Source organism: Haplochromis burtoni, unplaced genomic scaffold, assembly GCF_018398535.1.
Source record: "Haplochromis burtoni strain Fernald_Lab_line unplaced genomic scaffold, NCSU_Asbu1 Contig_56, whole genome shotgun sequence".
In the NCBI taxonomy this organism is placed as follows: domain Eukaryota; kingdom Metazoa; phylum Chordata; class Actinopteri; order Cichliformes; family Cichlidae; genus Haplochromis; species Haplochromis burtoni.
The window spans coordinates 1,452,274-1,479,368 of record NW_024582417.1 but is presented as its reverse complement, the minus strand read 5'-3'; the positions used below and the strand labels follow the sequence as shown (position 1 = coordinate 1,479,368).

The following is a 27,095-nucleotide window of genomic DNA, read 5'->3' as shown; positions in this document are numbered from 1 at the left end:
ACTGATTATTTAGAAACACAGAACCTGATTTTGTATTTAGCTGATGAAAGTCACAAAAAGCAAACATGCACTATGAAAAATGCCTGAGCATTTTTTGTGTTGACTGTCACATCTATTTTATTTATTGCCTATAGCACATTTAAAGAACAAAGGCTGTCTTTTAAAGCGACAGGCACATTTATATTCCTGGTCTCCAAAAACAAACACTATATAAGAATTTGAAAGGTGTGTTTTGTTGTATTAACTAATTGTGATTTAGTGCTAATTAGAATGGGTTCAGAATTTGCAAATTAATGCTGATTCACCCCATAAGTCATGACACACTACTCTCCCTAATCTGGCTTTATAGTTTAAAAGTATTAGTATTGGTATCAGCGAGACTGGCCCTGTGTTTACTTGGTAGCAGATCGATGCCAAGTAAATAAGTATGGCACAGTTCTACATTCAATTGATAACATATTTTTAGATAATGAATGACATCTATCCTTATAAAGAATTACTTAGAGTATGATTCAGTATTAATGAGAACATGTGCTCATTTTGCGCAAACAGAAATTCTTGCTTAATGTTGAGAAATGGATGAAACCAAAGATTTCCTCAATCCCCACAGTACAGCATCTGGTTTGATTTGACAAGGTAAGAATGACAAACTGTGTTGTAATGTTATTTTGTACATAGCCAAAGTTTTCATACACAAAAGTAGGATTACAAAATTGCCAAAATTGTTATTTTCTTACATGAATTGAAATGATATATTAAACCTTTAAAATTACTTTAAGGTAATAAACCACAAAACCGTGTGATATTTTAAAGCACCTTCCCACTGATTTGGATATCTGAGATAAAATGTATCTCCTCTTGTTTTTTTTCTCTCTTCCCAGTGTGATATTTAATTTAATATCACATACTGTTGGTGTGCTTGCATCTGTGTAGCAGTCTTTTATTTTGCATGTTTACATTGTTATAGTATTCACTGTTCTCTCTGGCAATTGATTGCGTCTTTTGACAGTAATTGCCATATTTGTATTCGTGCTTGAAACATTAAACATTTATTTAAAAAAAAAAACCTCCACACACAAACGCCGTTTTGTGTCCTCCTTTTATTTTGAAAGGTCCGACCAGCTTCCGTTTTTTTGATGAGTCCGTCCCCTGCAGCGCCACCTGTCTGCCGATGCTGTTGTTTGTTAAATCGTCGCCGTGGAGGGGTTGCGGAGGAAGGAGCTGAGACCAGCGGAGATTTTAAATGCGCCGGAGCCCGTATCGCACAGGCGGAGAGCTGGAGGCTTGTGTTGGGATCGACAGATGACAACAAACACACTGAAGCATCGCTAAGCGCTCGAAGATGGGACAGACACAGTTGTTGTTGGAAGCGCTCCATATCGCCATGAACACGGCTTCATTTGTTTTCGATTACCTGCAGCCTGCAGCTCGGACCGCTTAAACTTCAGCTTGGTATGAAGCTACGTTATGTGACTTTTCTGTATATTATTATTAGATATCGTGTAGATGTTTTATATACATGCATGGCGCAAACGCAGTAGTTTTTTTTAAATATACAGCCTAATCTTTAATTTAATTTAATACAAATTTTTATTTTGACCTAAAAAAAGAAAAAAAAAGAAAATTGGTTCTTGTCGTTATAACCACGGTGTAAATTCTCCATTACCGGTAATCAACGCGACCGTCTGTTTGCTGCCACTCGCAGGCTGAAAGCAGCTGATCTGCTCACCACTCACAGTCCTGTTATTTCCATCTGGAGCTGATGATATGAGAGGCTGCTGGAGGCGGTGATGGAGCTCCAGGAGTTGAGCTGGCTGTGCCTGGTGGGTCTCTTCCTCGCTTCTTTGGTCATCGTGCTGGGATGGTTGTTCCAGTACTCGCTGACTGTGTTGCGGTTGTGGAGAGCCAGGAAGGCAGCAAAGCGACACAGCCGAGACCCAGCCTGGAGGCAGCACCCCAATAAGAGCTTGGCCGGAGCTTTGTGGGGCTTCCTGCTGAAGCTCCGCTCCGGCCGGGATGGACGACCCACATCTGAGGCCGGGGTTAAAGGCTTGTTGACCTCTCTGTTCTCCTTCAAGTCCTTCAGGGAGCTGTTTCAGAGGACCTGGGTCAAGGCTCTGAACGAGCAAGCTTGCAGGCATGGGGTGAGTTGAAATCTTTAAGCTTTTAATACATCATATTTAACAAGAGAGCTGATTAAACATGATGCCAGTGTGTGTGCACAAGAGGTTACTCCATTAAGTGGAGGCATAAATAGTTAAGCAGGAGCTGATACAGTCGGTGTGCTCATGTGCAGCTGGAAGTGTGTGTGTAGGCAGAGGAGGTGGAGGTGTGGGAGTTGGAGTGTCTAATCTGTAAGAGGATGGGGGGCAGAGCCTTGCGTAACAGCTCTGATTTAATGCACAAAAGAGTGGAGACGCAAGAGCAGTCAGCACAGCCACAGTAACACCCACACCTCATAAAAATAGTCTTATACCCTCATGGGAAGAAGTAGATGTGTGTTTGATCAAATCGGGAAAGAGGCAGAATGAAAAGAATGGCTGTGTCACCCTCCCTTCAGCTCGTAACCTTGGCCATCAGTTAGAACGCAGCGTAACGCATCAATGTTTGATTCAGTGGGTTCAGCACTGGAGACAGCCTGCCACTTTGTGTCCAGTGTCCCTAAAGGTCTTTCTCCCTTTAAGTCGTTCTTTCATCTGTGTGAATCAAAGTCAGACGGAGGTGGCTCCTCTACACCCCCCACTTTTAAAACCGTGCGTGTTTATCGAGAGATGAGTTGGCGGGGAGTTTAAAGGGGTCAGACAAGATCAATCACATGCATTGCACATCTGCAACAAACAGCACTTGTTTTCTGATTCGTGAGGGTCACCTAACCTTTGTTGTTTGAGAGCTCATCTGCAGATGTCCAGAGTAAACATCTTCCATAGGAGAGCATTTATTCAGAAATAATACCATTAAAATTATTACAATGCAAGTATTTGGTTTTCTTTAAAAGATGACCTGTTTTCATAACCGAGTATTTCAGGCACCTTTTCTTGTGACCCCAGACTGACCTCATGAGTTGGGATCAGGGCCTCACCATCTGTTTCAGGTCATTAATGGCATTATGTGACAGATAAGAATCTAAACATCTAAATGAGAGCACAGAGCTTTGAAGACTGCTTGCCTTGCGTTTCTTTGAATTGGAGGTACAATCACAGCCACTTTATTAGGTACACCTGCTCAGCTGTATCTTATTATCTTGTTAGCCAATTAAATGGCAGCATTTCGGCATGCAGATATGGTGAAGATAGCCTGTTGAAGTTCAACCTGAGCAATCTGAGTGGTTGCTGAAGGTAAAAATGCCTTTTTGATGCCTGAGGTCAGAGGAAAATGGTCAGACTGCTTCAAGCTGATAGAGGAGTAGCAATAATGCAAATAGCAACTTGTAACAACCAAGGTGTGCAGAAGAGCATCTCTGGGCTACAGCAGCAGAAGACCACACCAGGCCACTCCTGTCAGCTAAGAACAGGAATCTGAGGCTACAGATTATATAGGCTCTGGTCTGATGAGTCTCAATTTCAGCTACAAAATTTGGATGGTAGGGTCGCAACATGAAAATCCATCCTCCACTGTATGAATGGGATATTGTCTTAGCACACTTTGAGCCCCTTAGTACCAACTGAACATCATTTTAATGCCACAGCCCATTTAAGTATTTTTGATGATGGTTGCTTCCAGGATAATGCACTATGTCACAAAGCTCAGAACATCTCAATCGGATCTCTTGAACACGACAATGAACTCACTGTACTCGAATGACCTCCACAGTCACCAGATCTCAACCCAACAGAGCGCTTTTGAGATGCGGTGGGAGAGTCACATCTTGGATGAGCAGCGGATAAATCTGCATCAACTGCTATCATGTCAACATGGACCAAAATCTCTGAGGAATGTTTCCAGCCACTTGTGGAATCCATGCTACACAGAATTTGGGCAGCTCTAAAGGCAAAAGGTGTATCTAATAAAGTGGCAGAAAAGTGTACCTTCTCTGCACTTTGTACATGTTTTGTATGCAGGAGTAAGTCTGTTGAGCTTTCGATACCTGCTTTCATATAACCCCGTTTTGTGCTGATAGTCAGAGGTCCCTGTGGTGTAGTGGATCGTTTTTCTTCACTATGTTGCTGTCAGCCGAGTTATCTCACTATGACCTCGGCTGGCTGATCTGCTTTGACCTTTGACACTCTCATTTACTAAGACACTCAAACGCTGAAGTGAACCTTGGGTGAGCCTTTAGTGGCAGTTTCCAGGTGCTGAGCGTGCTGTATTTACCTTCATAAAAAGTTTTATGATTTTACAATAATTCAAAGATAAAAAGCACCGTCACCTGGCTGTAATTGCTCATAGCTCATTTATAGTCACATGAACTGTGTGTGTGCGGTCTGTGACCCCTGTACCAACTTATGAAATGCTTTCAGACCACAGTGAAGGGACTTTGAGTTTGACTAGAAAGGTGCAGAAAAGGGGTGAATAAAGTGTCTGAAGTTCACTGGGAGGTGATTTTATAACACTGGGCAAGCAAGTCAGTGTTGGAGGACACAGAGACGAGCTGGCTGTGTGTGTTTGTCCATGGGGTGTTTAGTTTGTGAGCCGAGTGTGTGAACCAGAGCTTCCCGAGTTCATTCATCACAATAAAATATCTGCTAGTCATACTGTCTGCAAACACAGCAAGCTGTTGTTCTAAATGTGTCTGGGCCATATGCAAATCAATGTTAGTTTCTTAATGAACCTTTGAACATTACTCTTAAGTACCAAATCACCAGTGTGCCTTGTTTCAAAGATAAACCCACAGGATGTAATCTAAGAAGCAGTCTTTGTCTTGAAGCTTAAAGGGCACATGCTTCGGTCTCCATAGTGTCCTTTTTACCATCAACAACAGGTGCATTGGATGTGACACTATTCAATTGTTCATTATTAAGTAGCATCGTGTTCTATTAGCCAGTTAAGTGCGTCTTAGCTGTATTATGTTCACCTCCCACGTAAAAACCAGACTGGAAAAACCTGCTGTAAGGAGCCGCGGCGATACGGCAAGCATTAAGTGGCAAGAAACTTGTCGCCTCGCATTCTTTGCTTCTCGCATACAGCGAGGCTCTGCCACCTGCCAGGCAGGTTTCTGTGGCCGCTCTGAAAACAGACACGTGAACATATATTACGGTCCCAAAGACTCATATTCTCCTCGGACGTGCATGATTGTGTTTCTACATCGGGCAAAACATGAGCTTCCCCGGAGGAACACAGCACCGGGGAAGTGGTGCTTCAGTGTCATCGTGGGGATTAGTACGCAAATCCTTTATAGCATTAACCTAAGTACTTTTCCGGCACTTAAGATTGATGGTGACAGAGGTCTTTAAATAATTACTATGCTGAAATTTATCCAAATAAAGGCAAGCTGACTGAGCATGCAAGGTCAAGTTGGAGCAACAGAAAGGGTTCATCAAACCTCCTGCCAGTCTGCAAGTTGTATTTTTATGATTTATTCTTTCCCAATAATTATTTTAATATATATGTACTAACAGTCCCCGAAAATTCCTGTGGAGATAAGCCCCAGTTAGCACTGATGGTCCCATTTCATCTGTTAAAAATGACCAGATTAACAATGTTTCTTTCATTCATCACAAAACTTCCTTCCTGTTGTATTTTATCACGAAGTGGATAAAAGAGGTGGACCATCATACATAAACTGGCATTTGGATGTCATCCTGTTGTTTCTTTGGAGCCTGATTATAGACTTTGAAGGCTCGAAGTTAACAAACAACCTCACAAAGTTAAATGAGTGAGGAATAAGGTCACTGTCTTATAGCTTCTATACAGCTGAACGTCTTTTTGAGAGTCAAAGAATCAAAGCTTAAGTCATTTCCGCAGCTTTATTTTCAGACCTGGTGGTTACATTAATTTTTTTCATACAGTGTATGAATTTTATTTACATTACCTAGCCAGGACTAAACCCCTGTTTGCCACTCACACACACAGCTATGAGCTGGTGGCTCTGTTGTGTACCTCACTTGAAGTCAGGAAACAACAAGTTTGAGAATGTGCCTCAGCTTAATACAGGAAAAACTGGTTTTATACTCAAATTATGAAGTAAAATAGTTGAAATGACAGGCAGTGTGATCTAGCCTGCTATTGTGACCTTACCACATAAAGTTTTTAAGACTTTGCTGCTCTCGATTGCGAAAGCTGATATTTTAGATGCAGGTTTTTGGTTTGATGCCACATTGAAAAGAGATCACTGAAACAAAAAGTGTCTTAGGGTCTTTTTTCCCCTGATATCTTCCTATGTGTCAGTGACGCGACTGTGCAGTTTTGAACATCCCTCATCCCGGACGGCTGACTCTGGCGTGCTTGTCGATATATTGTTGACTACAGCGGGGAGTGATGTAAGGCCAGGAATCCTTTTGCTGTTTCGCTCATTTTCAGTGTTGTCATAGTGCTCTGTCCTTGTAGCAAAACATTCCAGAGGGCAGACCCAACCCTGACCCTGATGTCCGGCATTTGAAACAGCATGATGAGACACACACACACAAAAAGATTCAGAGGGCTGAGTACTGACACCGGGGTTTGGGCTTGTTACATAAACTGCAACAAATGCCTCATCCCTTTGTAGTGAGATTGCAGGATATTGAGGCAGCTAATGAGGACTTATTTAAATGTAATATGACTTGAAAGTACATTTGTGCTGCAGAACGGCACAGCTCAGAATGCTTATACTACCCAAATAGACCGTTGTGTGAGGAGAGAAAGAAGCTAGGCATTTTTCTTTTGCAGATACTTAAAGCCATGAGGTTTGATTTTCTGTGTCCTACACAGTATCTGATATAGATTAGAGAAGACGATTGCAAACCCAGGGTAAACAGGTGGAGCACCAGCCGTGCTTCATTCTTCTTCACGGTTTCGAAGATACACAGTCTACCTCTTGTCTCAGTAACTAATACTTGTTACCACCAGCTCCACCCCACCCCTTCTCACGCTTCGTCTGTCCTTGTAGTCCAGTGAGGGCCCCAAGGCTTCATTACAGCTCATTGCTGCGATGTTAACAGAAGTACGTCATCTCTGATGTCAGATTCTAGTGATTTTTACATTCTGCACAATAATCTCGAATGCTTACTTCTAACACCGACTATAACTACGTCTGATCTGACATGAATTGCGTAGCATGGTTTAATTTAAACATCGGCAGCAGCATGTCTGTGTTTTTGGTCTCTTCCTGTAGCTTTGGGGCGTATTCCCATTATGCAGACTCAGTTCTCAGTTGTTTACCCAGCAAAAATGTCCTGTCTGTTGAAGTATTTACAGCGTGAGCCTCTGGATATAATCTTGCCTCAGAAGAAATGACTCGATATGGAGCTACTCAGATGTCTCTGGCTGGATTAGTTTGTAGAGGAGTCTTGAAGGACTGGACTGGTCGGCCGCCCCAGACGTGCAGATCATAAGGCATCAGCAGCCTGTGTGTGCAGCTGACACATGCTGTCAAGCCATCATTACTGAGTGGTAGTGGAGGACAAAACGAGCGTACATCTGCAGGGAAGGAAGCTCCCTGTATATTCACAATCTGCAATTATAAAGAGTCTGGTGAATAGCTTGAGGACACAGTTCACTTCTTCTCCCTCTGAGAGCTGCTGGTAGATGATTAATGCCCTGTGATTATTCTCAAGTAGGTTCCTTCTTAACAACAGGGGACATTAAACACTCCGCGCTGATTTGATACCATAGTGCAGGAAACCAACCTTTTCATCCTTTAGTCAGAGCTAATGATGAGCTCCATCTTCACCAGCCAGTTTTATTTGAACAGCCAAAATCTACTATTACGCCAACTTCTTTCTGAGGCTATGACTCAGCATTTAAATAGGCTCAGCTAATATCCAACATGTAAATTTAATAGTACCTGAACAAATTCTGAAGTGAAGATGGATTACTGGATACTTAAGGCACTACTGTCTTTCCAGATTCACTGTAACTTTTTACAATTCTTAGGTATACTTTAGAAAAAAAACGTTTAATGGGACTCGGTGCAGTCATGTAAAAAGCTAAGAACACTCCCTGATTCAGTAGTTTCTAAAAGAGTCTATAGCAGGAATAACTTGCAGCACTCGTTTTTTTTTTAATCATTATCACTCTCTCACATCACTCTTGAGGAATTTTGGCCGACTTTGTACAACTGCTTCAGTCCATCAAGGTTTCCAGGCATTTGTTTATGCGCAGCTTTCTTTAGATTGAATCGATTTGAGGTCTGGACTTCGACTTGGTAATTTTCTTTTTTCCCATATCATTACCCCTCCATCACCGTGCTCGGCAGTTGGTATGAGGAGTTTGTGCTGATATGCTGCATTAGGCGTTTTCCAAATGTGGCGGTGCATTTTGAGCAAACGTCTCATCCAAAGTTCACGAAATCTTGTGGTTTGTTCAAATGCGGCTTTGCAAAGCTAAGCTGCCATGTTCTTTTTAAATAGGAGAGACATTCTCCTGGTAACCCTTCCAAACAAGTTCCAAACACACTGGTTCAGTCTTTTTCTAGCTGTACTGTCATGAACTTTTAACATTTAACATGCTACCTGATGCCTGTAGAGTCTGAGGTGTAGTTCTTGGGTTTGTACGGTCTGAGCATTGCATGCGCTGACCTTGGGGTGAAAATGCTGGTATGTCCAGCAAAGTGTATTTGATTAGCAAAGTGCGTTTGATCAGCAGCACCTGGCTGCTGGTTCCTTTCTTAATTCCTTAATTCTTTTACAGGACTACTGTGAAACCTGTGAAAGCTTTCACATGGTGGGTGTTGGGTTGTTTTTTTTTTTGCCAGTATTAACGGACACTTCACCAGGGCTGCCCTTTGTGACGGACTCTGTTTATAATTTTTATATGGCTCGAGGGTTGGAGACCAGTGCACTAATCCACGGAGCTGCCTGGGCTTAAATCACAATTGTGGTCCGCCATGAACTGTAAATTCAATAATGCATTTGTTCAGCACTGCCTTTTTTTTAGCCATATAGCACTTAGGAGAGTAACTATAGAAATACGTGAATTGTACTATCATTCTTTTAGTATTAATAATAGTATTAATAGTAACCCAAGCTTTCACATGGTGGGTGTTGGACTATGGCTTCCCTAAAAGAGTAAAAAAAAGTAGTGACTGGGTGTTAAATCCTAGTGGCTAGCATGTTAATCTCACATGCTAGCCATTTGGTTTTAGGAGAAACTTCAAGAACTCCCTCTCTTTGTACTCCCACTTCCAGATTTATAGCTTGTGGGATAATGAAGCAATAAAGCTGTAGAAAAAAATAGTAGACAATATAAAAAAACGATGGTCTTTTTAATGGCCAACAGGGAGCGACTCCTCTGGTTGCTAAGACTTCTAGGTGTGCCTGCTTGCTCTATTATGTCAGTAAAAACCTCAGCTTAGTGGCTCGTTTCAGGTATGTTAAATAGAACATGAAGTCCATTTTGTAAATTCAGTTCAATTCTAACATTTAGAAAGAACAATTATCTAGGATCAGCTTCAGCTAATTAGCTAATGGGCTTACAGTTTCCTTTGTTTCTCAGTCAGATACACCCATAACCTGTCACATCCAATTTCACATCACTAAGGTGGAAATAGAAGAAACTACTCAGATCGAGGCTTCATAGCAAGCAGTGGGTAAAGTCCCAGTGGCTCCATCCATCTTTTATACTGTCTATACAAAAAATGCTAATTTTAGCTGCATTATTGATAGAAGAAGTAGAGACAGTAGATATAGTTCCATTTGTAGAGCTAACGGTTGTCTGTCTCTCCGTGTCCATCATGGTCCATCATAGGGCTGGACGGAGAGCTGTCCAAGGTGTAGCCCTCTGGCTGTTTTTAGTATGGCAGCATGTACGCATTCAGTTTGTTGACATTGCCCTCACACAGACCCTGTCTGTTATTTTGCCATTTTGAGTAATTACATCAATAATAATTTTCATGTATGCTTTTTCCTGTGCATGAACATTGTAATTTTCCAATCGTGCACCTTGTTATAGCAGGAAGCTCAGATAACATAAAATATAGGGAAGGAAAATGAGGGTCATCAGAAGCCATGGGGGAGTGTATTTCTGGTTGACCCACATGCTTTTCAGAGGCGTTCAGCCAGTTAGACCCAAAGGGGGGGACGCTGACAAACCTGAAGTGACACTATGGATGTCCTCAGGAACTGTCTCTACCCAGAAATACCCCTCACATACACTCTGTTGAGCAGAGGTGGATCACAAGGACAAATCAGCGGCCATGCTACTAGCACTGCTCTCTCCATGACAAAATGAGGTCTGTAGCCTCTGCCAAGGAGGATACAAAACACCACAGTGCAGCAGATGGCTCCTTATAAAGCCAATGGGTGTAAACTCCCTGGAAGGAAGAGAAACCATAAACCTACTGCTAATTAGATATTCTATTAACTTGCTAAAATACAGTAAACGATAATGGCTGAATATTTTCCCATAATAATTTTTCAGGTGCATCTTACAACAAACCCAAAAAAGGATAGTGCTGGAAAAAAGATAAGAGTAGAAAATGATTTTTAACCGAAATCATGAACAAAGCTGGAGCGAGCCAGCCTTCTTTTCCCTATGAATGATGAGTGATTGACACATGCTGGCAATATTTTGCTGCCATGTTTACTGGAGTCATTTGGAAAAGAAAAAAAATGAAATTTGTCAGTTTCCTTTCAACACGGATTAGCAAGTTTGATGCACACAAACACAAATCTGTGCTGTAAGTGCAGTTTGACTCGCCAGAAATCTGACTCTGGATTCAAGGGTGTCTTTTTTGTTTTCTGGTGGCGATCAAAGTGTGATGTCCTCATTTCACTCCAGGCGGCTTTGTTGCCTGTCTTCTTATATTTACTCTATAATTACACCAGAAGCCACCTAATACAAGCAAAATGTTGTAAAAGCAGTCTACAAAAATGGACTTTGCTGTGCTTTCCTCGTAATAATTTCTGCTAGATGACTCCGTTTAGTTCCACGGCAAAGATGCTAATGTGCCCGCCTGCAGCGACACAGACAGGGTTTAAGCTGTATTTCTCAATCTGATATATCATATTTGCTCTGCACTTTAATCCAAATGAACAGTTGGGTGACTGAGCAGTTTTAGAGGCTCCAGCCAACTGAAGTAAACACAGCCGGTTGTACGCTGCGGTCATGTGACTGCAGTGTTAGTCCAGGGGAACCTACGTAAGCTTGCGGCATAGCACTTGGCTTCCTGCCCTTCTGGCTGCAATAAGTGACACACACACACACACAGACACACACTCGCACGCACACCACAAACTTTGTTATATCATCCTCCCACCTCTGCCCCGCCTCCGCTGTTGTGTTTGATACACATTGGACTTGGACCTAGTGGAACATATGCTGTGACAATAGGGGATTTTGTTTTCTCGCGCTTCTCAGTTAAAGCTGTCCAGTAAAACAGATCTTCTGGCACACACGCACACATAGTGATAGTAGGTCACCGCCGTGCCCGTGTGATTCTGCTGAATCTTTTCTTAAAACCGAGTTACTTCTTCCTCTTGTTAGGGCTGTCCTCCACACAGGAAAACGTGCCCGGCTGTAAGCTCGAGTAAGCACCGACTTGATAAATAGATGCTGCTACGAGGTCTGAGACATGGGGTTTTCTCAGCAGCCAGGAGCATTAAATCTCCCAACTTCTGAAGGATTACAAAAAAGGATTATATAAATGTATTATTAACACAATTACCACTACATGTGTTGGTTTTTTTTGTCAGTATTTTCGGACATTTTTCATCTGAGCCCACTAATCCATGCAGCTGCCTGGGCTTAAATCACAATTGTGGTCGGCCATGAACTGTAAATTCAATAATGCATTTGCATGCATTTGTTCAGCACTGCCTTTTTATAGCCGTATAGCACTTACAAGAGTGACTATAGATACATGTGAATTCTACTATCGGTCTTTTCACTTGCACTTTGGAACTTAAACACAAGAAAACGATTGCATAGTAATCGTCGTGGTTACTACAGCTATAAGGAACATTTGGGCTTCTGCAAAGACAGTGCGGTTGCTTTAACAGGGAAGTGTACAAACAGGAACAAACAGTAGTTCTTACTTTTTAAAGACTGCATTGGATGAGCAACATGTGAACGACACAGTCACTGTCTTATGTGAGTGTATCTAGGAAGAGCTATGCGAGCAGATACTGTTTAAATGCATTAAATACCAGGATTAATTAGCAGTTTACTTTATGATATGATCATATAATGCTAGTCAGCTGCATTAAAGGCTGTATCCCTGCACTGTTACATCTTTTGTCATCTCCAAGTCTCTTTTCTCTTTCTCGTGTGTAATGTTTGGGACATTTTTCTCTTCCTCTGTCTCTGCCAGAGCTCCATTCAGATCACTTTTGACAGCAGCCTCCAGATAAGTGCTGCCTCTGCAATAGAAAGCGTGAGCTGCACTGACCAGTCAGCAAACCGAATGGTTAGTAATCTTTGCTTATACCTGTGACATCAGGAGCAGTGCATTTTGAGTGTATGTATGCATGAGTATTTGTCCTCCTCTCTTTTTCTTTTGCAGATTTTGCACTGTAATTGTTCAGTAGACAGGGTCACGTTACCCGTGACGGTCACCCAGCAGTCGCCAGTTGCTATTTCCATGGACACCTATCAGATCACTATAGCACCTGTGGTGGCAAAGGTACCTGAAGCACTGCACCTGGATTTTAGCAATTTGTACACGGGAGACCAGACCTCTAAAAAAACAAATGTCAGAGCGTGATTTGCATTGTTATTCAAATGTGAAAATTTACACAGACAGTCGCATGTCATCTGTGCCCTCATTGCAGTGGTCATTAAATGTGAAATGTTTTTCTGTTACCTGATGCATTTTAATGTAAGACAATTATTTATTAATGACAATTTGCTGCACAGAGAATATCTATTGTTATAACTGCCTGTTACTATTTTCTTACCGTCCCTGCCCCCCCTGCTCCGTCTACCTCCATCAGGTTGTGGCGTGCCTGGAGGAGGTGGAGGATGAGGGGCTGCTGATATCCTGGAGTCTTTCCAAGCAGCCGTCGTTTTCTCTGACCGTGTCTCCATGCAAGCTGCAGAGACGGGTGGGAACGCTTATCGCTAATGGCACTAATTTGATGTCACTGCTGTCAGTGACTGTCACATTTTTCAAATTAAAAGCATGCATGTGTTATTAAAACAGGAAACGCACATTAAAAAAATTTCCCGTAGCTAATTTGTCTTCTTCGTAAATCAGCATGCGCTGTTTTGCATGCAAGTGACTTTCCATCCCATTAAACCCAAGATTAGTCACGAAGGAAGTGCCGTCCTTTAATATTGTTATATAAATGGGCATGCCATTAAATGCCATTTGTCTGAGGAAGTAACAACGTTAATAAAATAAAAAGGAAACAAATACTTAGCACAAGACATTGTGTTGACTAATGACATCCACCATACGGGAATATAAAAAGCCTGCTTTATACGGCGTAGCAAGCCCAGCGTGGGTGAAGTATCAAGGCTGGTTCAGCCCCCCAGAGGTGAAAATGCTCTCAGATTAAAGCTGCAGTAATTTTTTTCCTCTGGGATCCTGTTAGAATTGAGATGAAATAAATAAACCCTCAATTTGTGGCTGTAGTTAGTTCGGTTCAGCGGGTGTTGGTTAACCATCACTGAGTAATAAGTGTACTTTTTTTCTTCACAGTGCACTGTTGGTGAAGCAGACATAGACACAATTAAGGGTCTGATAGAAGATACTCTGTTCAGCACTCAGCCAGCCATGGTCCTAAATCTCAGGACGTCCAGTCCTTTGGTGAGAAATTTACTGCCTTTAATGAGACAAATTAACTAAAAGATGTATAGATTATATAATAAAATAGATGATGTACTTAAAGCTGTTTCACTGTTAAGCTCTCCACCCCCCTTTCTGCACACTCCCAGGCCCCCATGGACAGTCTCTCAGTGGGATTGAACTCTGTATCCCAGAGTGTCTTGGTGAGACGACTACTCCTCCGGCAGCTCAGGGCGACCTTAAGTAAAGGTCAGATATTTTCCCCCAGCGTCAGATCATTTCCGCACAGCTTCCTGCTGATTACCGAAGTCTCACTGCGTCATTGTGTGTTTTGCAGGTCAGTGGTCTAAATCAGGGGAGCTGTGCTGTGTCGTGAGCCTGGACCAACCGTCTACAGAGAGAACAACCCGCTTCCTGCCTGTGCCCAGCAGTGCCAATGCTGCACTGGAATGGAGTGAAGATATTACTCTGTAAGCTGCCATGTTAGAAAGCAGATTCAGGGTGTAATGATTGTGATGCATTTGCAGGTCACCTATTGGCCTCATTTGCAGCCCTCGTTTTATTCCTGCGCTTTGCTAGAGCAGCTTTGCATGATTCACAGTTTAAAATAATCCTCGTCTCTTCTGATTGGCTGCCCCTTACAACCAGAAGGTCTGAACAGTGCTGGCTGCTGTGCTCACAGCCGGAGCTCTTTCTCACAAATCCAAGAGTAGAAAGAAATGTCTGAAACTGGGTGTTAAGCCTGGTCTGAAGACTAGACCTCATTATGAAACTTTTGGTCAGGTTTAACATGAGCCTCCACCTCTGTGACAGCATATATAGCACAGAAAACAAGGTAAAGCATAACAGGTCAACATTAAAGCTTCTAGCTGTGAGTCCTACAAGACCACAATACTTTCTTCTAAACTCCCTAAAGTTGCAACAGTTTTGGGGATCTTTTATTTTATTGCTCCAATTCAGATTTAGCAACATCAGAATTTCTTGAGCCCATAATGTCACAGTCACAATCAAGTAGTTAAAATATTTGTATTAATATTAATGTTCCAGAGAAGTAATGGCTGTAGAAAGAAACGTATTTAATTGAAATAATAATACTTGGATAATGGAGTTTCACTGTAATGCTAACTCATTTGTTTCCTGTGTTTGAAGGGAGCTGGGCCCAGAAACCAAAGAGCTGAGAGTGAGACTTCTGGAGCGGAGTGGCAAACGGGAACGTAAGGCATAGTTCAATAGCAATTTACTACTGGCTGCTGCTCAGAAAGCTGATCAGCAGGAACATATTACAGCTTAAGCAGAGTCATCAGTGCTGAAAATGCAGTGTTGGCAGACTCACTGTCTTTGTTAGCATTTTGTGATGTCTGGAGAGGCTCGGTTTTTTTGGCCTCAGAACTACAGTAAAAGGAAAGACCTTTTTGCTTTTTGTACAATTTGTTTATATTCTTTTTGTGTTTAAATATGATTAGAATTCCTGCCGGGTCACGCCTCCATTGCTTTGGACATCCAGGGTAAAGTTCCCACTGGGCAGCACGTATTGTCCATGAGGTCCGGCCAAGACTCAACGCCAAACGCTGTCATCACCGCTGAGGTGAGTGACCAGACGAGTTAGATTTCTGTAAGAGTGTAGGGAGTGTTTGAAATTCTTACTTGTGCTTTGACGCAGAAGGAAGGTTGCGTTACGGTTTATTATCTAGATCTGGACTTTATCAAAGATTCCCAACAAAAGAGGCAGTGTTGTGTAACAGCTGATACAAAATCCATTGTCATTCTTATAATCGCTGTGTCAGATCTCTTGTAGACTTTCCAGCAGCCAACTTGTTGCTCTTTTTTTGGCTTTCTTCTAGTTCACATTGTCTTTAAAGAGAGAGAAAATGAGAATAAACGTGCTTTGTCTCTGTGGAGTAACATTTCATTTGGCAAATTCTGTCATTTCTTAATAACTTAATTTCCAATTTATATATAGAGCCAAAGCACAACAACAGTCGGATTAAGGTGCTTTATGTAAGACCAACAATCAGGCAGTCGTTTTTGAGCAAGCACTATGTGACAGTGGGAAGGAAGAACTCCCTTTTAACAGGAAGAAACCTCCAGCTTGTGCACTTTTTGTTTTTTTTTCCCTCTTCCAGCTGTTGTACCAAGAAACAGAGGAGCCTAGCAGTGCCCACAAAGCTCTGCTACTTCGCTCCTCTCTCACCCCCACCAAGAAAGTTGACGTGGACCGAACCATCATGCCAGACGGAACCATCGTCACCACCGTCACGACGGTCCAGTCCCGACTTAAACTCGATCGCAGTCCAGGTGCGTTTGACAAAGCAAAGCATGTCACCAAACCAGGCAGGGCAGGTGCCTGATGAGTTTTTTTTTAGTAGTGTCAATAATAAGAAATGAAATAGCAGCGTTCCCTTTCAGGTGACTCCCCGTTGCGTTCTCCGTCTAAAGTGGAGGTGAATGAGAAGAAACCCACCGTGCTGCCTGATAGCAGAAGCAGCAGCAGCCCCAACACGAGCAGTGAGTTCTACCCTGAAAACCAGATTTGTTTTACATAACAGATGCAAAGTAGGATAAGCAACACGCAGCAGAGTAACATGAGTCGAGAGGAATGCACTCTGAGTACGCATCGTGCGCTCTGTGCAGGTAATCCTTTTCAAAAGCATCACATAACTCGCACACGGGCTGGAGTTACGTGCTGTTTTTGGTGCACCGGGAAGCTAATCGCTGACACAAAACAGATAAACAGATAAAAGATAAGCACAAACTTATACGTAGTGCAACAGCAGTTAATTCAGCAATATATTTTAATAAAAATAGTACATGGTGGTCTGCTAGTATAGTGCTGATTTACATATTTGTGTTTTTGTTGCTCAGAGAGCAGCCGCCTCTCTAATGGCCTGGATCCTGTTGCAGAAACCGCCATACGGCAGCTGACAGAGTCTGCGTCCAGAGCAGCACGGAAGACACCGACGAAAAGGAGCACGCTAATCATCTCGGGCGTGTCAAAGGTCAGAGAGTGAAAAGGCTGTCTTTCTAGACACGTGCTTTGAGTTTGATTTGAAAACTTCGTCTATTTTGTGGTTATCAGTTACCTGTATAATGATTGATAGGAAATAGTCCAACCTTCAGTCTTTATATTAAATTAGCTGTAAGCCTTAATAACTGCTGCGACTGCTACTGGGAATCTACTGTAAAATACAACGAGGAGCCGGGCAGAATGAGTGTGATCTAAATTTAGTCCACAGCCCCCCCACTGGACCACTTTACAGAAGAATGAGAATCTTCTGACCTGATTTTTGCCCGAGAATCTTTGAAAACGTGTCAGGAGCGCTCGACAACCTCACTAAAAGAAAGTGTGCTGATAATCGTGTATATTTGAATTTAATCGTCATATACGGGGTAATGGCGTGTAATTTCAGTAGTGACATCTATTTCTCTGCTTCAGGTTCCACTCTCTGAAGATAACTGTGCATTATCAAGTGGCTACGCTGCAGCCATGGACGCAGCCATGCACGGCAACCATTACGGGTCAGGGCGTCACCATGACCCAGATGAAACCACGCCCTCTGACGTATCAGAGCGTCCTTCTGTGGACGATGTGGAATCAGATACTGGCTCCACTGGTGCCTTGGAAACCCGCAGTCTCAAGGACCATAAAGGTAACGCAGGCCGTCTGTGCTGTAAAGAATCAGAGGTCCAGTTCTCAGTAACGTCTCGCAGAAAAGCGTAACTGTAAAAACCTTATTCAGCTATTGAAATATTCTGTAAATTATTCAAATATGTTTCTTGTTTTGTCATTAGAGCAGAATTTCATGAGCAGGTTTACATTTTTTTCAGTCTCAAAGACGTTTTGCTTTTAGATTTAATTTTCATGTCTAACTGTTTTTTTATATTAATAACGGCACAGTGTATTTTATATGCAAACAAATATTTCATAGCCTTAGGTAACATCAGGACTTCAGGTTCAATTCACAGATTTACCACAGTCAGTTCCTCTGCTGCCCCCTAGAGGCCATACTTCAGCATGTACAAAGCCAAACTAACATGTGTTTGTTTGTAATTTAATTTATTTTTTTCATGCAATATAATTAAATTTGAATGGTGAGGCAGAGGAGTGGGAGAAGCAGTAATAAGTAAACTAAGCCACCCCACATCTCTTTATATTTTGCTTCCAAGGAGCCAGACTTTATTTTCAAAGTGCTTTTTAACAATAGTTATACGACCTTTCTGAAGGTCTTTCAAAGTTTTCTTTGGACGTTTTCTGCTTCTTCACTCATTTTCAGTCCAGTTCTTGACTGTTTTCAGAGGAATGTTTTTTTTCTTTTAGTTTGGTAAGCTACGTTACACTGACCTATGAATTGCTCAAGCAAAAAAAGGCTCCAAACTCTTGTCAGTGCTGTGTCTACACATGACAGAGAACTTAGAGAGCCAGTTTTAGATGATGTCTTCAGGCACTTTGTTATCAGCAGCCTGTCGCAAAAATGCATGGATTGTTTGTCGTGTATGTTGTGAAATAATTGAATTCATTTGTGAAACTAGAAGTAACTCCACGATGTGTTTCCTGCAGTGGGCTTTTTGCAGAGCGGGACGAAGCTGCTTTTCCGCAGAAGACATCGAGAGAAAGAGTCCTGCCTCAGCCAGTCCCACGAAGACATCTCCAACTTGGGCAATAACTTCACCGCCGCACCAAACATCAGCCGTAAAAAGTCTGGCAGCTTCTCCCGGCGCCTCATCAAACGTTTCTCCTTCCGCTCTTCTGGCAAATCAAAAGGCAAGGCCGCCAACGGAGGAGCAAGCGCACTGGATAACTAATTCTCGAGGCCAGCAGACATGGACACGAGTCATCCTGAGAGCGTTCTCTGTTATCACTACACTTCAGCACGGTCTTTGACAGGCTGAGCGCCCCAGGTGGGTTGTCAACTGCACAGCTTTAAAGGAGGATACCTCTGGGAGGGCTCCCCTCTGGATAGAAATTATTGCACTTTCAGGACAGAAGTCTCATTTAATCACATCGCTGACTCTGAATTGTTGTTAAATTTGAGGAGAAATCTGCTGCTCGGTGGAGGAGAGGGGAATAGCTACAAAGAAATGTTCCACGCTTCTGGGATTGTTGGACTGGCACTGGTGGTGAAAACGCTCCAAAACATTTTGATGATGTAAAATGCCACTATGCTCTTGGTTGCACTTTTGACTTTTTATTTTTTTTAACAGCAGATGTAAAAATGTGCTGGTTGTTAAAGTGTAATTTATTAATATGTTGGACTCATTAAACAAGTGCTATTTATTTGAACCCCCTACAACTAATCATCATAGCTGCATTACACTATAATATAGAGACATTAAGGTGTGTTTTCCATACAAATGTAATTTTCAACACATAGTTTAAGTAAGTTTAAAAAAAATGTCTTGATCTAGCTATAATGTCCATCCATGATTGCTTCGACATTGGTTTTAGAATAATGTTAAATGTTGTATTTTATATAAAAACCTGAAAAGATCATATTGTACTTTTACTTTGACAAAGGTGCTTTCTCTGGAGTATCATATCTTCACTTTGCTTTTGAAAATCTAACCAGCCACCTTATTTATCAAGCCAGAAGGTGATTTTTAGACTTTTGAAAGTCTCGCAGTCTTCTGTCGGGGGAAAACAGCAACGCGATCAGGCGTGCTCGCCTCTTCTCGTGCTTCTACAGAATTCATTGTTGTAACAGCTATCATTACTGTGCAGGACATGTTGTGTTAAATGCCTCAAAAGGGTTGCGGGTGAAATCGTTTGCAGAGAATGCTGCCATGTGATTAGTTCCTAATAATGAACTAATATAGCAAAGCATTTCCTGTGTGAACATTTGGGATTGTTATGATAATGTAATATTTTTTAGATATATGTACGTCACGCTAAAATATTTCTGCAGTTTATATTTAAAAAAGGAGATTGGTGTGTCTCAGTGTTCACTAATGCTGCGCTCAGGCAAAGCAAGAGGACTCGGTGTGGGTTAGAGTTGAAATACGGTACTCAGGGTTTTAATGAAATCTACTAGCAGCCACAGGTTTTAAGAAAGCATTTGCATACTTTGAAGGCAAATAGATCCAGTATGTGAAGTTGTACATAGGTTTTAGGGCCAATTGAGTCTTGTCTGAAAACATGAAAATAATCTTTTAACTGACTGCATTAACTATGAGACTTCAGAAAAACCAAACTTAATAAATGGTTGTTTTTTGAAATTATAATTTTTTTTAATAAAAGGATTTCGAAATGCTGAAGAAGAGAACAAAGCCTCTTCACCGTCTAAAGGCACATAAAGCAAACGTTATGAATAAAGATTTGTGGCTGTATTGTGAAACAAAAAGTGGCTGCAAAATTGATGACTTCTGTTATATTTTAAATATTTAATTTATTGCAAATAAATTATTTTTTAAGCATCATCTTTGTACCTGAGTCCGTTCATTGTATTTTCAATAACCCATAAAAGGTTCCTTTTTATGATGCACTTGCAGGTCTGTGAAGGCGCATGGGCTACAGCGTAACATTAAAAGAACATAACTTTCTGTACCTGCAATTAACTTACATGTACTAATAAGTTTGCTTTCGTGAGGCTCTTCCCTGCATTTCATTGTCTTCGCTGACTAGTGACACCAGAAGGGGCCCAATAGTTTTTGGGGACTTACTTCTGTGACTTTTAAACCCTAAAACACGCTGCGCCAAAAATTGGTCCACCCCAAGGATCGGGTTCCCCGACATAGTGTAGAGAGTAACATAGTGTACGCTGTTAAGTGCCAGGAAGATTGCCAAACAACCGCTGGCGAAGTGGATGGCACCACACGGAAGAGCTACCTGGTCAGGCCAGGACTCTGCAGTCTATTTACACCTACAGGCCAGTGGACCCTCTTTCAATGATGAGTACGTAACCATCCTGGACAGGAAGGAGCGCTGGTTTGAGCGGGGAGTCAAGGAGGCCATTTACGTGAACAGAGAAAGACCATCTCTGAATTGAGGGGCCTAACGGTACATCTTTCACCACCGTATAATGCTATAATTGCAGCCATTCCCCAACTCTCTGTGAATGGTAACCATGGCCATTGATCAGTGGGCTTTAATCAGTGGTTGTTGATCAATGGTCATGAGAATTTGCATAATAATGATGAAGGAACTGACCTCACAGCCCATTGTTCCTTCAGTGGGCTGGTTTCAGTCATTATGCAGATGTACTGTTTATAACATAGGTGTCAAACTCTGGCCCGCAGCCTAATTACGTTTGACCCGCAAAGCCATACCAAATTACTATTAGAGCTGGCCTACCGGTATTATACAGCTAATATATATATTGTTTAGTATTAAGCTTTGCTTGTTCCATATTCAGTTTTCCAGCAAAACTTGTTTGAGTCCATAAGAAAAGATTCATTCTTATATCTGGAGGAAGATTTTTTTTTCAATAAATATTAATGTTAGCCCGCGACTTTGTTCCAGTTTTGAATTTTGGCCCACTGTGTATTTGAGTTTGACACCCCTGCTAAGTCATTGTTGATTTTGTCTTCTAAAATGATGTTTAGAAGAGGACCTGAAAATGGCCAACGTTTGTTTGTAAGCTTAATTAAACAGATGTTGGCCTTGGATGCAAACCAGCGCATAACACTGTCGGAAGTTCTCCGGCATCCCTTTTTCAACCCTAAGAGTTCCCCTTGCATTGGCATGAGTGCTGAAAGACCACAAAACCCTGTGGTCTTTCAGCACCCATCAAACTTGAAATGCAAGAAATCAGAGAAAATCAACTGCAGTTTTCAAAACTCGGTTGAATTTTCTCAGCAAGTATTCGTCCACACGTCAGCCAGCCCTCCTTCAGCTCAGATGAGCTTGAAATAGTTGAAGGGAGCATTTTGGGAAACCACTACAAGGTAGAGGCTTTCCTCGGAGAAGGGGGGCTTTGGTGTTGTAGCCAAATGCCGTGATACCATGACCAACCGAGCTGTGGCTATTAAGGTGAACAAGAAGGACCCTGATATTCTGCAACAGGCAAAACTGGAAATTTTCATCCTGGAGCAGCTGAGAAGGTTGGATCCAGATGCCGCCAACATTGTTCAATGGAACGGCTTTTTCCTTGACAGAGAGCGTGTTTGCCTGAAATTTGAACTCCTAGACCAATGCCTGTGGGACTACATAGGGGACCCGAATAACCGGCGTCTCCCCATAAGCGAAGTCAGGCCAATTTTAGGTCAACTCACAAATGCTCTGTCCCACCTGGGTTCTTTGGGAATAGTGCACGCTGACCTCAAACCTGGAAACATCATGGTTGTAAATCGCTATGAGTCTCCAGTCAAAGTCAGACTTATAGACTTTGGCCTCGCATGTCCTGCGTCTGCAGTGATGCCTGGTGACCGTGTGGGGACGGTTGGTTATAGTGCACCTGAGGTTATGCTTGGCCTTCCTTATAACGAAGCATGTGACATGTGGTCTCTGGGGCTGGTGGCTGTGGAGCTTGTTACAGGGGTGCCACTCTACCCTGGAAAAAAATATTATGATGTTTTGAAATTCATCATAGAGACTCAGGGTCAGCCGCCAGATCATGTTCTCGATCCTGGCGTGTACACTGAAGACTATTTCACAAAAGACAACTACAACCAACAACGCTGGACATTTAAGACCGCTCAACAATTTAAATACGAGACAGGATATGAATCTTTGGAGACAAGATACATAAAACTGACACGTCTGGATGACCTCGAACAAATAATGCTGTTTAGACGAGGACCAGAAGATGGCCAACGCTTATTTGTCAGCCTAATTAAAGAGATGTTGGCCTTGGATGCACACCAGCGGATAACACCCTCTCAGGTTCTCCGGCATCCCTTTTTCAACCCTGGCCTCTCCAACAGGTTCCCAAGTATCAACATGAAAAACCATACAGAGTCAATCTCCAGCATGGCATCTTCCACCCTGGACAAAAGTGATAAAAACACAAACTGGGGTTGGAAAAGGATATTAACAGCAAATTACATGAAAATTAATTAAGCTGCTCCAAAAATGATCACTTTGGCTTCTTTTTTTTAAATTTTCACTCCCCCCACCCCAACCAGTCGTGGCAGAGGGCTGTCCCTTCCTGAGCCTGGCTCTGTTGAAGGTTTCTTCCTTTTTAAAGGGAGTTTTTCCTTCCCACTGTCGCTAAATGCTTGCTCATAGGGAAATCTTCTGATTGTTGGAGTGGCCAAAACTCTAGGGGAAGTAGCAATTCTTGTGAAAATTTAAAAAAGAAAAAGCCTACCAATCTTCAAAGCGCAGCAGCGGACACCTTACCATCACATCAGTCCTTCAATCAGACCTAAAACACCACCTTTACAGAAATAAATTCCATACAAATTGGAAATAAATTGTTGTTTTTGATTGTTTATAAATATATAGTGCTACCCTTCAGCCTCCTAGTAGACATACCTGTGTTATCCCCAACTCTTTGTGAATGGTAACCATGGCCATTGATCAGCGGGCTTTAATCAGTGGTTGTTGATCAATGGTCATGAGAATTTGCATAATAATGATGAAGGAACTGACCTCACAGCCCATTGTTCCTTCAGTGGGCTGGTTTCAGTCATTATGCAGATGTACTGTTTATAACATAGGTGTCAAACTCTGCCAAATTTGGCCCGCAGCCTAATTACATTTGGCCCACAAAGCAATACCAAATTACTACTAGAGCTGGCCCACTGGTATTATACAGCTAATATATATATTGTTTAGTATTAAGCTTTGCTTGTTCCATATTCAGTTTTCCAGCAAAACTTATTTGAGTCCATAAGAAAAGATTCATTCTTATATCTGGAGGAAGATTTTTTTTTCAATAAATATTAATGTTAGCCCGCGACTTTGTTCCATTTTTGAATTTTGGCCCACTGCGTATTTGAGTTTGACACCCCTGGTTTATAAGATTGGGGAAATCTTCAGTTAGCTGAGACTGAAGAAGTCACTTGGATGAGTGATGAAATGTTTCTCCCACTGAAAACGCTACGTCCAGATGAACAGAATTTAAACTGTTGGAGACACATGTGAATACATCGAAGAACAACTTGGGTTTAGTATCTTACCCAGCTCTTACAGTGAAAATGATTAAACCAATGGCATTAAGGCACCAGTCTTCTAATATATTAGTAACAATATGTAACTTTCACTTCTACAATTACTATTGATATTTCACACACACAAAATATACATCGATTAGCTTGTCTTGTGTGACATTTCATGCGGTCTTGGTGGGTGGGGGTTGCCTGCTAGCGTGGGGGCCCCAAGTAATTGCTTAGTCTGCTAATGCTGCTTGCTGGCTCTCAGTTATATGTTTTCATCAAAATCAAATTTACTTGAAAAAGTACACAAAAGAAATGTGGTTCCAGCTATGATTAGCTAAAAAAGGTCTGACCAGATACGTGCATGGCATATAAACCAAACTATACACGGGACACATAGTGCAGAGTAAGGCACTCACATACTGTATGGCTATTAAACCTGTTCTTAGTTTAAATATCTGAGGATGATAAAGATGGGGACTGCTGTTGTTAAGTTTGAGAAGAGCACATTTCCTCTCAGACCTGCAGTAGAAGGCACTCAGGTCAATAGGTCTTTGTTTGGATGCAGTGGGGGATGGTGTCCTGTAGTTTTCCAAAGTCTTGCAGGCCTCTCCATACCGATGGTCATAAGATGAGAGCCCCTTTACAGCATTTTATTCTTTAAAATAAGGGTAGCTTCTTTTTGAAGCGGTTTGGTTTTCAGTTTAGTTTTTATTGCTAAAAATATTTGGCTTTTGTTTAGTATTAGATTTATTTATTTATTAATAAGATTCTTGTTAGGGGAAATATTTAAGGAATTCTGAATAGGTATTACAATTGGAATACAAAAAGGTCTACTTGAAACTCACTTATGTAGACACACTAGTCGAAATAAATGTGTATGTATAACTATTACATGCATGGACGGGTGGGAACATTTGACCAATGAGTAAATCTAGAAACATTTCCTGTTGGTACACAATAATGTTGTATTTTTTTTTACTTCAGTTAAATTATTAGTTAAAAACAGCTTTATATTTTGGTGTAAAGTTTAATCATTTTGGCACACAGATCTTCGATGTTATTTGCCACGTGGTCATACTTCGTCCAGGTTTTTGCACTGGTCAGCGCGTACGAAGCTTGGCTTCCAATACACACACATCAGAGGGTTAAATGTTCCATTTAACTTTTACCGCAGAGCTGGTCTGCGCGCCAAAAAATTTAAAGTTGGAGGGAAGATAATCGATTGGCTTTCTGGCTCCTCCTTTTTTACTTTTGACCCACTGACAGAAAGCAGTAACAGTAACAGCCAATCGACCGTGCGTCTTCCTTTTAGGCTCCATCGTGATTGTTTACAAACCAGGAGAGATCCACCAATAGTAATCAATTTTCTCTCACGACGTTTCTCTCAGGGCCAATCAGATAACAGCACTTTTATTCCAAAACCCAATGGCAGGTTAGGGCGGGACAAAGCGTGAGGTTTATATAGAGGCTGCGATTTCTTCTTCATCACTAGCAAACCGACGACTGCTGTGGTACGATTCCGAAGAACTGTTTAAATAACCAACAATGTCTGGAAGAGGTAAAACTGGAGCAAAGGCACGTGCCAAGGCTAAGACCCGTAGCTCTCGCGCCGGTCTGCAGTTCCCCGTCGGCCGTGTCCATCGTCTTCTCCGCAAGGGAAACTACGCAGAAAGAGTTGGCGCCGGGGCCCCAGTTTACCTGGCCGCCGTCCTGGAGTACCTCACCGCTGAGATCCTGGAGTTGGCCGGCAATGCTGCCAGAGACAACAAGAAGACTCGTATCATCCCTCGCCACCTCCAGCTAGCTGTACGCAACGACGAGGAGCTGAACAAACTCCTCGGTGGCGTGACCATCGCACAGGGAGGCGTCCTGCCCAACATCCAGGCCGTCCTGCTGCCCAAGAAGACCGGCCAGTCTGCACCGAGCTCCGGCAAAGCGGGAAAGAAGGCCTCCTCTCAGTCACAGGAGTATTAGCTTGCTAGCTAATAACTCTTAACACCCAACGGTCCTTTTAAGGGCCACCCACTCCTAATTGAAAGAGCAACTTTTCCTGATTATTGCTGTCTTGCATCCCCTTTCGCATGATTTTTATTTAATAAAAAGTCTGTTTTGTAAGCACTGATGTATTCTGCTGATTTCAGGCTAATTTATGCTACTTGCTAGTTTTGGAGACCTGCTAGCCTGGCCGGTTGAGCTGAATTTCAGACTAGTGGTCTCTAACCCCACTGATTATACCGTGAGCTCGAGAGTTGTAATATAACACTATTCATTTACCAGGGCTTTGTTCCATGACCGGCGGTTAACAACAAACAAGGAAAACAAAAATGGCCTCCACTTATCAACATTTACTGCAGGTACAGGGGCCAGAGCCTGAAACACCGGTTGCATTTCACCTTATTAGTAGCATGACTGAGCAGCTTTTGTGGTGGTTGATTACAAATTACTTTTGGTTTGGCAGAAAGGGCTCTTTAGTATGCATTTGTGGCTGAAATAATCTGTGTAGGCATATTGTATTATATGTATTACGTATTTCCATCTAAAGCAAAACATGCTACAAATAACTCACCCTAATCTGAGTTTCAGCTCTCAAGTGTTCATATGCACAGAGCAGTTTTAAATTTGTATCTATTTTGAAGGGTTTCCTGCACCACAATGACCAACAGACCTAACAGCCTCAATGACTATTTTTGGAGTAATAAGTAATATCACTGTAAAGTGAAACGCACCCATTAGGAGGGGAAGATTATTTGCATACATGCTCTTTTTATCCTGCATTAGTGTTCCTTGGGTATATGCCTGAGAAATTGGAGCTCTAGTAACCCATTTCTAGAGTTAAGGTGGGGTGTTTTACCATTTGTTTTGTATTTGCTTCCACCTTTATCTTTGCGTATGAGCAACCTGAATAATATGTTTGTTTGTTCAAAGTGTGGTTAAAGCTTGAAAAACATGCCAACGGCTCATTCTCCTTAAAGCTCCAGGTGTTTCCTCGTTACATGTGAAGAAACCGGCAGCTGCAGTTTACCAGCACAGTGACGTCTGACCCAGTATGCACAGCTCCTGTGCAGCAGCCGTACCACTGAGAAATAATTTGAGTGATATATTTCATTATTCCGAAGCACAGAATAATTAGATGTTAGGCAGTAAATTATCTCCACATAGATCAGGGGTGACAGACATGAGGCCCGGGGCCAGAACTGACCCAGCAGACTCCTGTCCGACTCACTGGACAGCTTTGGAAAATGTGAAGAAGGGTGAA

At 42.1% G+C, this 27,095-nt stretch overlaps 3 protein-coding genes across 4 annotated transcripts; all 3 read left to right on the top strand.

Moving 5' to 3' along the window:
* Positions 1 to 961: 961 nt before the first annotated feature.
* Positions 962 to 20,213, top strand: c2cd2l (c2cd2 like). Of its 2 annotated transcripts, none has more exons than XM_014333537.2 (15): positions 962 to 1,452; positions 1,706 to 2,144; positions 12,386 to 12,481; positions 12,578 to 12,697; positions 13,008 to 13,118; positions 13,718 to 13,825; positions 13,954 to 14,053; positions 14,142 to 14,274; positions 14,954 to 15,018; positions 15,268 to 15,389; positions 15,928 to 16,099; positions 16,211 to 16,309; positions 16,706 to 16,800; positions 17,238 to 17,451; positions 18,360 to 20,213. In XM_014333537.2, the coding sequence occupies exons 2-15, from the start codon at positions 1,791 to 1,793 to the stop codon at positions 18,602 to 18,604; spliced, it is 2,034 nt and encodes a 677-aa protein (XP_014189023.1). In that variant the 5' UTR covers positions 962 to 1,452; positions 1,706 to 1,790; the 3' UTR covers positions 18,605 to 20,213. The 2 variants fall into 2 exon arrangements, with proteins under 2 accessions (XP_014189023.1, XP_014189022.1); XM_014333536.2 differs by having other exon boundaries at positions 963 to 1,452; positions 16,667 to 16,800.
* Positions 20,214 to 21,470: 1,257 nt separating this feature from the next.
* On the top strand, positions 21,471 to 23,230 carry LOC121814537 (homeodomain-interacting protein kinase 3-like). Its single transcript, XM_042220854.1, has one exon. The coding sequence runs from the start codon at positions 21,741 to 21,743 to the stop codon at positions 22,794 to 22,796; it is 1,056 nt and encodes a 351-aa protein (XP_042076788.1). The 5' UTR covers positions 21,471 to 21,740; the 3' UTR covers positions 22,797 to 23,230.
* Positions 23,231 to 25,307: 2,077 nt separating this feature from the next.
* LOC102304443 (histone H2AX) lies at positions 25,308 to 25,954 on the top strand. Its single transcript, XM_005922156.3, has one exon. The coding sequence runs from the start codon at positions 25,385 to 25,387 to the stop codon at positions 25,811 to 25,813; it is 429 nt and encodes a 142-aa protein (XP_005922218.1). The 5' UTR covers positions 25,308 to 25,384; the 3' UTR covers positions 25,814 to 25,954.
* The last annotated feature ends 1,141 nt before the right edge of the window (positions 25,955 to 27,095 follow it).